General features: G+C 34.8%; 3 protein-coding genes across 4 annotated transcripts in view; 2 read left to right on the top strand and 1 right to left on the bottom strand.

The window, feature by feature from the left end:
* Positions 1-1,177, top strand: LOC116853858 (adenine phosphoribosyltransferase). Its single transcript, XM_032835137.1, has 4 exons — positions 1-109; positions 235-466; positions 577-655; positions 769-1,177. Exons 1-4 carry the CDS (start codon positions 27-29, stop codon positions 906-908), a joined length of 534 nt encoding a protein of 177 aa, XP_032691028.1. The 5' UTR covers positions 1-26; the 3' UTR covers positions 909-1,177.
* LOC116853852 (TBC1 domain family member 31) lies at positions 982-11,825 on the bottom strand. 2 transcript variants are annotated; one of them, XM_032835131.1, is made up of 7 exons: positions 11,507-11,825; positions 10,733-10,942; positions 9,386-9,628; positions 2,452-4,236; positions 1,877-2,358; positions 1,591-1,799; positions 982-1,518 (listed from the first exon to the last, which is right to left on the bottom strand). In XM_032835131.1, the coding sequence occupies exons 4-7, from the start codon at positions 3,829-3,831 to the stop codon at positions 1,265-1,267; spliced, it is 2,325 nt and encodes a 774-aa protein (XP_032691022.1). In that variant the 5' UTR covers positions 3,832-4,236; positions 9,386-9,628; positions 10,733-10,942; positions 11,507-11,825; the 3' UTR covers positions 982-1,264. The 2 variants fall into 2 exon arrangements, with proteins under 2 accessions (XP_032691022.1, XP_032691020.1); XM_032835129.1 differs by having other exon boundaries at positions 982-1,521; positions 11,507-11,822.
* Positions 5,728-13,108, top strand: part of LOC116853993 (putative odorant receptor 92a) — a 12,571-nt gene continuing 5,190 nt past the window's right edge. Inside the window, exons 1-7 of the mRNA XM_032835418.1 lie at positions 5,728-5,852; positions 8,570-8,905; positions 9,305-9,500; positions 9,584-9,904; positions 10,740-11,074; positions 12,085-12,205; positions 12,286-12,445. Of these exons, the coding sequence (XP_032691309.1) occupies positions 5,728-5,852; positions 8,570-8,905; positions 9,305-9,500; positions 9,584-9,904; positions 10,740-11,074; positions 12,085-12,205; positions 12,286-12,445 (1,594 nt within the window). The remainder of the gene's footprint in view (positions 5,853-8,569; positions 8,906-9,304; positions 9,501-9,583; positions 9,905-10,739; positions 11,075-12,084; positions 12,206-12,285; positions 12,446-13,108) is intronic.

Raw genomic sequence — 13,108 nt, 5'->3', positions numbered from 1 at the left:
ATTGTTTAAAATCATTAATTATTACTATGGACAAAAACGATAAATTACAAATCTTGAAGAATGCTATAAGGAGTTATCCCGATTTTCCTGAACCTGGAATCATCTTTCGGTAAGCCAATAAGCTCTGTTAAATTTTCGTTTATCCTTCCTGGAAACATTAAAATTTTTTTGTATATTTTATAATACATTTTTTATTTATGTTTTATTTATGTTATGCAAATTATTTGTTACCAGGGATATATTTGGTGTATTTCAAAATATCGTAGCTTTGAGAGCAATGAAAGATTTAATAGTGGAGCACATCTTATTCCTAGAAGTGGATTTAATTATTGGTTTAGATTCACGTGGTTTTCTTTTTGGTCCTATGATTTGTATGGAATTGGGGAAACCTTTCTTGCCCATTAGGAAACAAGGCAAGCTTCCAGGCAAAGTCATGCAGCAAGATTACATATTAGAGTATGGCAAGGTATATTATTGATTAGAAATTAAAGAATGAATAATAGCCTGTTGACATATTAAACAATTTTCATACAAATATATAAGAAAATACTTAACATTTTATCATTTTCTTCACAGGCTACATTTGAACTGCAAACAGAATTCATTAAAAATGGTGTTAGAGTGCTTATCGTCGATGATTTACTGGCAACTGGAGGTAAAGTATAAAAAAATATTAAACTGCGAACATAAATAGAGATCATGTGTATATAAGAAATTTAAGATGTATAATTGTCAGTATAAAATTAACAGAAAAAATTTTATTTAAAGGCACCATGACCGCAGCTGTGCAACTGTTGAAATCAGTAGGTGCAGATGTTGTTGAATGTCTGGTGATAATGGAATTGATTTCATTGAAAGGTCGTGATAAAGTTGGGGTACCTGTCCATTCTTTTGTACAATATGATTAACAAATAATGAAGCAATATATCCTAATTTTTTTACAAATATTCGACAGTACAATGAGAGATTATAATAATGCAATAAATATTAAACTTATATATTCCTTTCATATAGCAATCACAAAAGTACAAATATTTTTCTACTTTATACTTATACTTTTTTATACACAGACACATAAAAGACTCCTATATTTTGTATATTACAATGTATAGACACAATTTTTCAGAACTGTACAATTCCAAAAATATATAAACTAATATATTAATATAGAATAATATTATTATTGCGTGTTATAATCACATTAAAATATTGTATACTTTGTACGAATTTTATAAAATTTAATTTTACTCTGTACAAATATATTTTAAATAATATTCACTCTTGATCTATCAGATTTCAATAAGTCTAAGAAACTTAGCACTTCATATTCAAGTTTTGTCACATCTCGTCGTAACTTTTCGTAATTTTTTGGTGTGTTATCTTTAAAGTTCAAAGTTTCATCTTTCGCACTTTTGTATTTAACAAGTGCTTGTGTTTCTCGCAGTTGCGAACTAGAATCCTTATGCAAATGCTGGCAACATGACTTTTTATTTTTATGCTCTAGGAAGCATTTCTGTACTTCTGAAAGAGAATCATGAAAGATTTTTTCACTCAAATAAATTAATTTAAATTAAACATTTTATATTTTACCATTCAGTCTTGTTTCATAAGTTTGTTTCGCAAAAGTATCAGTCTTTTGGCCAGATTCCGCAACCCCGTGATCACAATTTTGTGAATGTTGTTCTGCTTTCCATTTTTTTAAATCTGTGGTGCAGAAATTTTCAATGAGGAACTTGGGATATTCCTTCAGCATAAATAAGGGATAGGGCCCGGTATGAGTCAACTGCAACACTTTACTCCTACAAAGGATTTACTTAGTTTTGATATAAATGTCTATAGAATATGATTAATATCCTGTATATTATACTAATAATACCTTAGGTAACGATAGGAATGCACTTGTTCTGGCATTTCTTGATCCAATTTTCTTGCAATTTTTAACAAATCCTTGGCTCTAACATGGCCTTGAGTGCTATAAAATTCTTTCATATCTTCACGACAATTTCCAGACGATTGTATCAAAGAAATTATGTTTTCTCTCGAATAAATGCTATAAGCAACGACACACATTAGCAGAAGACGAGGCTTCTGAAATGTTATTAGATGGTCCCACAGTATCAGCCACTCATCTCCCGATAACACCTCGCTCATCGCAGTCTGAAGTAATGGCCACGCGTATTCGCTGGTTGTTACACCATGTTCGCAGAAGATGTTTAATAATTGAGGATCTGCCTCCAGGAGAATGTTTTCAATAATTCCCAGGATATTCAGTGGTGGAAGAGGATGATATTCGAACCAGTTATGGCAATAGTTCAGAAGTATGCTCAGGATTAATTCGAAGGCAAGTAAGGGATCTTTCTGAAACAAAAATTAATAGATACCTGAAATAAATATTTTAGCAGATATTTTGATACAAAATAAATTTATTCGAAGTAGAATATAAGGAATTACCTGAAATACCATTAAAAAAGGGAAGACCAAATTAGGAAGAAATGAACTTTGTAAGAGTAGAGGACACCATTGCACCAAGCAATTTATTGTCATGGCCAGTAATGACGCCTTGCTTTTATCTGCTACAGAATAATCTCTTAAAGTATTCCATGTAAATCTTTCACGTGTCACCTTATTTACTAAGGCGAGATAGGCGTTTCTATTAGCCGGAAGTTTTAAGATAGTGGACCAGATTAGTGCACGATACTGCTTTGGATATTCTCCAAATTCCGTCAGGATAGATATTAGTCGTTTTATGTCTAATTCTTGCTTCACGCTTTGTCTAATGTATTCTAAATGATCGTTTATTTTGTGTGCCTGCGGTCTGTCTAATAGTTTCTTCGGCTGGGGACTCTTTTTTGATATAACTTTGTCGATATGCATCACGTTCAGACATCCTTCTTGATCTAAGTATGCTATGTATCTGCCTGCTGACGAGATCACGAATTTTTTAACTCTATTGATGGCATCGGCTATTTCAAAGGGACTCGACAGATTTATGTCGCAAAAATGGAGAGTACATCTCGAAGACAGAAGTGCGACGATTTTATTCGCTCCACCATCCAGCGGGCGTGGAACGACAGACAATTGTCTTGCCTCGATAAAGTTATCGAGCAGAGATAATTTTCTCAGTAAACTCCAGTCATATGTATTAAGAATGCATATACCTTTCGCCCCAACTATTATCATGGCTCTTCCATCTTTCGTAAAAATAAAATCCTTGATATGATGTCCGCCAAATATCTTTATGTCGATCTTGGTATCTTTGTCCAATTGCTTGAACGTCCAAGCTTGCATAGTATCATTGTTATATAACACAACGATATGACCAGCATTTGAAAAAATAGCCTTTCTTATCACAGCATTTTTTGTATCAACTTTCAGCTGATGAGTTTTACTATAGGATTGTAGGTACCATATTATGACTTCATTTCTAGAGTGCGTTAAACAATGGCTTTTGTAAAAGGAAATACACGTCGGCGGTAACTTGTGTCCAGATAACAGAGAGAATTCGTCCAAATTCGCGTGAAGCCTCCAAATCTTTATGTCACCGGCGTTGTATCCTATCAAAATTTCCCCTCTGTATCTGGGATTGAACGCGAGGAAAGTGGCTTGTCCAATCTTTCCCAATCTTTTGTACATTGGAGCATCCTCAGATAAATCGATGCAGTACAAGTTACCTTTGGTATCCACTACAACGAGGGATTCCTCGTCATGATCAAAAGCTAATTGCGTGAAGCTGAGTGTGGCTGAACAGTGCTTTTTCTCAACGCCAGCTCTAAGTTCGTATTTGCGGTTGTCGTTACTTTTAATTAATTTATTCCAGCCTCTGTTATACATAGTAAAGACACAAAACTGTCAACGTGAAGAAAAGTTGCAATATGAGATTAATTGTTCAAGATAATCTCTGATATAATTATTTTTCTTCACGATTTCTCTCTACGAGCTCATTACTTCTACCTTTATTATTATCTATCATTTTTTTCTAATGGAATAAAATAAGGAGAATATATCTCAGACTTGACATAACCAAACCACAGCACGCAATAATGTTTATGTATTCTTGTTTTTGTTATATTTCGGACACTCGAGTTGTTAGAAGCAGCTCGTGAACGCCAAAGCAATTGTTCATATGCCAATTGGACATACAAGTAATCGTCCATATGCCAATATTTTCCAATTATTATAAGAGAAAACTCCAGAGTGTTACTACAGTGACGTTTTTTGACACATGCGCACAGCAACCTACAACAAATTCAGCAATGTATGCCTGGCAGTAATGTATTTAGGCGCATCATGATTCTCATAATAATATCTCTTGCTCTTTTTGTCACTGCTATTATTACTTTTATTATAATTACTGTTCCTATCACGGCTATTATTATTATTGTTATCATTACGATTACAATTATCAAATAATGCAACGAAATTTATTAATTATTATAGAATTTGCTTTGATTTATATAAAGTAATATTGAATGTATAGTTATACCGTATCTTTTTTTAGATCGCAATAAATAAAAATTTAAAGAAAAGAGCAAAAGTATTGTGATTCCATGAAAATACTTTCTTGTGTCAGTACACAAAGATAATTTTGTAATAAAAATTATTATAGAATTTATAATTATTATACAATTATTATAGAATTTTGTAAAGAACAGGTCGATATTCTACAGTAATTGATCATCCGTTCGTTGTACTATTTATATTTTACACACTAAAATGTACTATTAAAAAATTAGTTATGCTCCATAAGATAAAGTTACTAACATTCTATTCCTTCACTCTACTAGAAACATAGTAAAATCAAAAAGAATTTATATGAAAGAAAAATTATAATACATATTATCTCTCCGTGTAAAATTGTTCATAATAATTGTGACACGATGAAAATGATGTGTCAACGACTCTTATCTATCACTTCGGTCTTCTTCCTTTTCCTCTTCACTCCCTTTTTCCTTCTGATATTTATTTTATTATCAAGTTATCATACTATATCCCCACATTGCGATATTAAGTCCATATTTAATGACCGTACAGCATACTTAATGGCAATATCGCCTGAAGTATACATTCACAATTTAAATAATGAAATCGCACGTACAGAAGGGGAAGTTAGCAAAGTGATTATTATCGGAAGATCGCGGGACTATAGGATTATGTACGATGACACGACAGTTTTCTACAAGATTTTACTGTGTGTTATACCGTTAAGAAGACAATCTTAGAGAGTATTCTTTACAGCTTTAAACATTTTCTATGAAATTGTTGCCTGACAAATCCAACTCAAGACAAATTGCTGATCGACAAGTTAAAATTATTTTTTATTCTTATAGATGGTTTGAAATATTGATCTATAAGAAATAATTATGTAAAGAGTGCCAGCAAATTTGATCGATTGTTAAAAAATAAGAAAGCTTCAATGTATTCATTAGTGCTTGTGATAATTCATTAGTGCTTGTTTTTTGTTGTATAAGAAGGGTACATAATAAAGCCGAAATGCAAATACTAGGATTTACATATAAAATTCTAATGATTTGCGGTTGTTGGGTACCAGATTCTTGGACGTCTCCTTACAAACGCTTAATGTATCACTTCTACACGATTTTTATACTTATGCTAATAAATACGTCTACACTGTCACAATTTCTGGATGTAATTCTGATTGTGGATAATATAGACGAATTCATGGATAATTTCTGGATGTTGCTCGCCATGATCGTCTCTTGCTTTAAAATGTTCAGTTTGCTGATAAATCGCAAGAATATTGCAATGCTGACAGATATCCTCACGAACAAACCATGTGCACCGATCGAATCGATTGAAGTGGAAATACAACAGAAATTCGACAAGCTGATCGAGTAAGTATTGCGAGATACAACTTGTTAATTGCTTAAAAATTTATGCTCTACGATTCGAAAATTGATATGGAACGTAATTGTAAATTTAATTATTAATTAATAATGTAAATAGTTAACTATCTCATTAATAATCTCGTCTTCAAAAGAAGAGATTACCTTGTGTTAGATCGTGATATCGATTTATTATCTATTCCTTTATTTTTTCGCGTGATATGTTATATCATAATAATATTAGTACATTAGAGTAATATTAGTACATTAAATAGTAAAGACGTGTACGTAACATTATCGTCGCGTTAACGCAACGTCAAAAAAATAATTTATAATTTATCATTAATGAAATATGTAACATAAATGCTCCATTTATAAAAAATTTTTTTAATAACTTTTTAACAAACCGTACATGATGGGTTCGGTTAGGGTTAGTTTTTTGGGAAGGGTGATATTCCGTACAGCGGAAAGAGGAGAGCGACAAGTCGTGAGCGAACGGTGCCACGTCCTGGGCAGCCGACTGCGGCGCGATATGCGCGTCTGAGCACGTGCGATCAGCGCGACCGGCGCGCGGTGGCGAGTTACCTCAGCGACCGCTACGCGGCGTCGCGCCGCGATGCGGTGGGCTCTCGCAGTCAAATTCCCGATCACCGTCTATATGGCCGGTATTCATACCGATCATACCGGTCTGTTCTTTTGCTCTGCACTGCTGCAATAAGTTAAACAAATATATATTTAATTAAAGTAAAAGAACAAACCACTTATATTTAAGATCATCTTTAGGGCCCTTGCAGAATGCCAAGCAATAGGCAATAGGAACAGAGAATAGAAATTCTGATTGGTCAATTAGTTCTATTCCTTGTTCCTATTGGCTATTGCCTGTTCCTATTACCTATTGCCTGCCATTGTGGCAGGCCCTAAGGCTCCTGGGGAGTCGCATCATCCATCTCTTTTTAATGACGTCAGAAGCGAGAAAACACATGCTAAAAATTCTTGCAAAATACGTCGAGATAAACAGATATATTTACAAAACGATATTTGCGATCGATTAAATACACTTCTAAAATACTCCGTATACTTTCCTTTTGTTCTAAAAATTAATAGATAATCGAAAAATTAATATGACAAGATAATGAGGAAATTAGGTTAGAAAAGACGATTGCACGTCACATTTATTTTATAATTATCTGTTGATTGTTAGAACAAAAAGAAAGTGTACGGAGTATTTTAGAGGTGTACTTAATCGATCGCAAATGTCGTTTTGTGGATATATCTGTTCATCTTGATGTACTTTGCAGGACGTTTTTAGCATGCGTTTTCTCGCCTTTGACGTCATTAAAAAGAGATGGATGATGCGACTTCCCAGGAGCTTTAAGTACTGTCTTAAGATGTTATGAACCAATCACAAAGCCGTATTCGCATCTTAAAACATTACTTAAGACGGTCTTGAAATAAGATTCGACTATGAATACCGGCCTATAAGACGGCCGTTCGAAGCTTTTTTTTAAGTGCATTGCACGTTAAGTTACTGCCTTTATAAGGTGCGTTCGGGAAACTCGCTATTAGCGCTATTCAGCGCTACCGTGTCATTCTATCCTTGTTGTATATTTAAGGAGCAATAAAGATAGAAGAACGCGGTAGCGTTAGTAGCGTGCTCCCCGAACGCACCCATAGTGTCCACCCGCGACACAAGGGCCTGCCTTGAGATATTTTGATAATCTCATAGCTGGTTACCTTTTCAAGATCATCCCGGTTGAGCTGAGAGGGGAATCCGCGAGATCTCTCCGGATTACTTACAGCCTCCACCGTGGGACAGACGCTTCCTTCTGCGATATCTCAAGCATTGCAGCGGATATCGCGTATCGTTCGACGTCGATACTGTCGCGCTTGTGACATTCTTCATGCGAGCAACGCTCGCTCCTAAATCTATTCGAGACTTAGGCCGGTATTCATAGTCGAATCTTATTTCAAGACAGTCTTAAGTAATGTCTCAAGGTGCGAATGATTGACTTTGTGATTAGTTCATGACATCTTAAGACAGTACTTAAGATGATCTTAAATATAAGATCGGATTATGAATACCGGCCTTAGTCTTCACCGTCTACGCTAATAGGCTATCTAGTCTTCTATCCACCGAAAGAGGGAGTTCTTCCCAGCGCGGAGGCGCCGAGCCATCCACTGCATGTCCTTCATAGGGACATTTACGCGGCCCTGAAACCGTTAGTAACACGTTCTCCAAAGACTACCCCTCATTCCATCCAAAGAGGCTCCTGGATAGGAGAACGCGAAAATAATTCGTGACCTTGGGCTAATTGACGTACTTGAGTCCGGACACGAGCCGGCCACTTACCAACAGTTGAGCTGTTATCGAACAGAGTGCGGGAGGAAGAACGGAGCCCTCCCGCGCATATACATGTACTGTTTACATTATTTCCATATTCACTATGTGCAAAATTACGTTTTATTTATAAAAAAATTATTTAATAACTTTTTAATAAGCAATGAGTACAAATAATAGTATAAAATCTTTGAAATGTTACTCAGAGATATATACCTTGATACTATACTAGTATGTCAAGGAGGAGCTCATCGGAGATGGCGCCCCTAATGTAAATAATTACCAAACATTTTTTAAAGTATTAAAAAATAATAACGTGATGATGATATTACGTATAGCGTATTTAAGCCTTTAATGAAAAGCAAAACCGTCCGCAGCTCTTTTATAGGACGAACACTTTGCATTATGCGATTCTGGTCGAAGTTACGTGTGTGTCAATATCGATAGCGTCGTTGTGCACCGACTATAGAAAAGAAAAGCTGACGTTCAGAGCATGGTTACCGTACGACTACTCGTCGACGACGCTTTTTCACATTACGTATTTTCATCAGCTGATAAGCCTAATAGTCGGATCCGTTTTGCATGTTGCCTGCGACGGACTTATATGTGGGCTATTGCTACATATCTGCTGCCAAATAGAAATACTGAATTACCGCTTGAAACAGATCATACGCAATCCAGAAGTACTACGCCACTGCGTTATACAGCACAATCTTATATTCAAGTTCGTTTTTTTTATAATTAGTGTTACGACAAAAATCATTTTCTATAGCTGCTGTACTGTATCGAGTTGGTTCGATATCAAACATTCGATTATTTGATTATTCGAAACCAAACATGTTTCAAATAATACAACTTGTACTTCCCTTATAGAAATATCATACTAAGGATCATTGATAATTACTTATTATCCAGTATTTTTAATACTGAAAATAAGTAATTATCAATGATTCTTAGTATGATATTTCTATAAGGGTTGTACAGCGAGCTACATTAAAGGAGACCCGAATTACTACTAGCTTACTAGTTTAAATTTACATCTCATAATTTTCTGTCACTATATCTATCGGTATTTCTATCAATAAGTAATCACACAAATCACGAGATGTCTGGTTAATTTTAGGTTTGCTCATTTGTTGAACAAGAAATTTAGATACACCATTACCTTTCAGTTCATAGTAAGTATGTTGGTGGTGTGTTTTACCTTGTATCAATTAAGCAAGATGAGCGTAAAATTCGTTGAATTAGGCTTGTACATGTCGTGTATGTTGACGCAAATCTTCCTGTACTGCTGGTATGGGAACGAAGTCAAGTTAAAGGTGCGTATTTTCATTTCTTTGCGCTCCGCAGATTTTGCTGGTTTATATTTCAGCCGGAGTCTCTTTTGTTTTCATGGCCGTAGGGATTGCAATTGATTAATAATATCTTTGAAATGGAATGGTTCGCGCTGGAACAAAGTGTGAAGAAGGATTTGTTAATAATCACGAGACGCAGCACTGTGCCAATCCAGTTCACCAGTGCCTATGTTATGCCTATGAATCTCGAGTCGTTTGTGACTGTTAGTACGCAAAAATTAGCAATATTTTATTTCAATACAAAATGTAAATGTAATATTGAGTTTAGCCTTTTGAAAATAAGGCCACGAATGATCTTGCTTTTGTTGCAGATACTCAAAACATCGTACTCAACTTATAATATACTTCAACGAGCGCAAGATACGAATGTCTGAGATAAATGCAGAACCGTTGTTGTGCTGATGACGTTTTCCATATCCATGTCATATAAAGTTTGCAGGAATATGCAAATCAATCAAAGATATAATAAACTACTTCACTTAATATCGCTGATATGTTTCCGCAATGCGACTATCGCTCTCACAAAGTGGTATTTTTTCATATATACAACAATAATATTCCGTTCCTGTGAAAGCACAATTCGTCCACCCTAATATTTTATAATAAGTCGTGGTCGACTGTTCAATATTTAACGAGTTCATTCTGTGTTTCCCGCACTGTCTTCCCATTGAAAACATTATTGCATTTGAAAAGGTTATTATTTCACGTAGTTGTACGAAGTCTTTCTGCTACCATGTTGCATATATGATTCATGAAAAAATGATTTTACGAGGGATATCGTTGTGAAATGAATAATATAATTATCGACTATGCGGGAGGCGGAATATATCCGCATTCACTGAATTCCATCCGCGACGTTATACAATCCGTCAACGCTTGTATCAGTCAATATCTTTGTCTCTTTAGAAGTTATTATCTTTCTTATTATGTACTTATCAGTTATTATCATCCAAAGTGCATAATATGACTTAACGTGCCGCTAATACAAATAATATACAGGATATTCATCTGGATGTATTATACGGTCGTAGAAATATCTATAGCTATATCTATAGTATAATAAAAAAGGATGTTAGAATAGAGCAATTGACAATTAATGTGTAAGAACCGATTATTCAAAATATGTAAGTGCTGCCGTCTGTTTTACGTGACGTTACTGAAAACCGCAATCTTCAGATGTGCGTTCTTAAACTTACCTTCAAGCTTCTGACGATATTCGGTTGCTGGCGGCCAGATTCCTGCAACTCCTTGTATAAACGCGTGGCGTATAATGTATATTCGATCGTGATGGTCGTCGTATTGAACAGCTTCATGTTGTCGCAATTCATGGATATAGTTCTGACAGTGGACAATGCCGAGGATTTTTCTGACAATTTCTTTGTACTGCTCGCCATGTTCATCTCTTGCTGTAAATTGTTCAGCATGCTGATAAATCGCAAAAACATCATCACACTACTCGATATACTGGCGAAAAAGCCGTGTAGACCGTTGAGATCAAACGAAATGAAGATTCAATATAAATTTGACAAAGACATAGAGTAAGTATCGGTAAACAATAATTATCATAGAAGAAAAATATTCATATTGTTAAAATTAATTATCATAATATTCATCTTATCGTTAATTATCGTAGCATAGAAATATTTGAATTTATGTGAGATAAAATTTTTCTTCAATTTTTCTACACTGAGAAAGAAATACCTGAATATTTATAAAGTTTATTTCTGTGAAATAAGACTAATTTCTAATCAAATGTTTAATTTCTCTCTCTCTCTCTCTCTCTCTCTCTCTCTCTCTCTCTCTCTCTCTCTCTCTCTACAAAATAAGATTTATTTCTATGAATAAACTTTATATCTCATAAATAAATTCTTAAGTACTTTTTTTCTCAACGCAGTTACTACACTTACAAAAATATTTGCTATACATATACTTAATCATTATATAGGATTAACACTTGGCGTTATATATACCTGGGAGTAGTGACATGCTCATTCATCGTGTTAACGTCTCTGTGCTTAAATCTCGGCAAAAGAAAGTTAACATACCGAGCATGGTTGCCGTTTGATTGCTCGTCGACAATATTGTACTCTCTGACATATGCTCATCAGCTCATAAGTTTAACCATGGCAGCTTTCCTAAACATCGCTTGCGACAGTCTTATTTGTGGGTTTTTGGTCCACATTTGCTGCCAAATTGAGATCTTAGCGTATCGTCTTCGTAAAAATATGTCTTACTCTGGTACTCTCGGCGAATGCGTTCGTCAGCACTGTCATATCTTCAGGTCGGTCTATAAGTGATGTTTTTGTTTGAATACACAAACACACATATATACTGATGTTAAACTTATTACACGCTATTTATTTTCATTTTAATATAATTGTATTCGCGTGATATTTGCGTCAAATTACACTTTATATGCGTCTTACTAAACATTTTCTTGCAAAAGAAACATTACCACGAATTTCAGATTTGCCCTTATTATAAATGCAAAGTTTAGATATATTATTGTTATTCAATTTATAATGAGTACGTTGGTGGTGTGCTTCAGTCTGTATCAATTAACTAAAACGACATCGCATGCCAAGCATGTCGAAATGACATTGTATATGATTTGCATGCTAACGCAAATTTTCTTTTACTGCTGGTATGGAAACGAGGTGAAGCTAAAGGTACGAATATCATTCCTTCCATTTTTATAGGATATAATAGATTTTTATGCCAATACATATCTTTCAAATATGTCAAGTAGAGCTATGAGCTGATCGACGATATTTTTGAGATGGAATGGATGGCACTGGACGAAAACAGAAAGAAGTCTCTAATTATAATAATGAGGCGCGCGATAGTGCCTATTCAAATTACTAGCGCTTATGTAATTCCCATGAACCTCGAGTCTTTCATGGGTGTTAGTATGAAGAGAGTGCAATATGCAATCACGCTTGACTTCGCTGATAGATTTTACTGAATTTAATATAACGATCGGAGTATCGATTAATGTATTATTCGAAAATATTTGGACAAACTGTCATGCAATGTCAAATTAAAATTACACACTACATGTTCAACCAAATATCGTAACTAAAGCGACATTACAAATGCGCATATTAATTGCAGATGCTCAGGACATCGTATTCGACTTACAACTTGCTCCAGCACATGTAAAAGACTGACAAAATCAACATGCCATCCACACTGCGAAATCAAAAGCCTAGAGAGATACGGAGATAAAAGAGGAAAAGATACGAAATATTGAATTTTTGCAATTATAGTACCGACAAGTGACACTCATGTTACGTAGTGTTATTAGGAAAATAAAGGAAAACTATCTAAAGTTATTACGTTAATTAATGTCTGTGTTAATTGCATTTTTCCTCGACGGGCGTATTTTCTCTATCTAAATGCTGTAGGCTGGAAAAAACAGCATCTTAAAACGATAAGGAGAAAGAAGAACACGCGGCGACTGCTCGATAACGTGGAAAATGTATCAATGAAAAGCGAAATACTTTTAACTTTTTACGATCGTAGGCCGAGCTATAGTCGAGATGTAGAGAACGACTTGAATTACGATTGCG

The sequence above is a fragment of the Odontomachus brunneus genome, unplaced genomic scaffold (assembly GCF_010583005.1).
Source record: "Odontomachus brunneus isolate Ranch 3 - 2012 unplaced genomic scaffold, Obru_v1 Obru_scaffold_007, whole genome shotgun sequence".
NCBI lineage: Eukaryota > Metazoa > Arthropoda > Insecta > Hymenoptera > Formicidae > Odontomachus > Odontomachus brunneus.
Note: the sequence above shows the minus strand (reverse complement) of the source record. Positions and strands in the feature narration are given on the sequence as shown.

What these genes read in the sequence shown, in the direction of transcription:
- LOC116853852 (XM_032835129.1), bottom strand. Translation starts at nt 3,831, where the DNA reads ATGTATAACAGAGGCTGGAATAAATTAATTAAAAGTAACGACAACCGC. An exon ending in CTTTTTTAATGGTATTTCAG is followed by an intron (nt 2,359 to 2,451) that starts GTAATTCCTTAT and finishes TTTTTGTTTCAG; the next exon opens with AAAGATCCCTTACTTGCCTT. An exon ending in CATTCCTATCGTTACCTAAG is followed by an intron (nt 1,800 to 1,876) that starts GTATTATTAGTA and finishes AATCCTTTGTAG; the next exon opens with GAGTAAAGTGTTGCAGTTGA.
- LOC116853858 (XM_032835137.1), top strand. Translation starts at nt 27, where the DNA reads ATGGACAAAAACGATAAATTACAAATCTTGAAGAATGCTATAAGGAGT. An exon ending in ACATATTAGAGTATGGCAAG is followed by an intron (nt 467 to 576) that starts GTATATTATTGA and finishes TTTTCTTCACAG; the next exon opens with GCTACATTTGAACTGCAAAC. An exon ending in TGATTTACTGGCAACTGGAG is followed by an intron (nt 656 to 768) that starts GTAAAGTATAAA and finishes TTTTATTTAAAG; the next exon opens with GCACCATGACCGCAGCTGTG.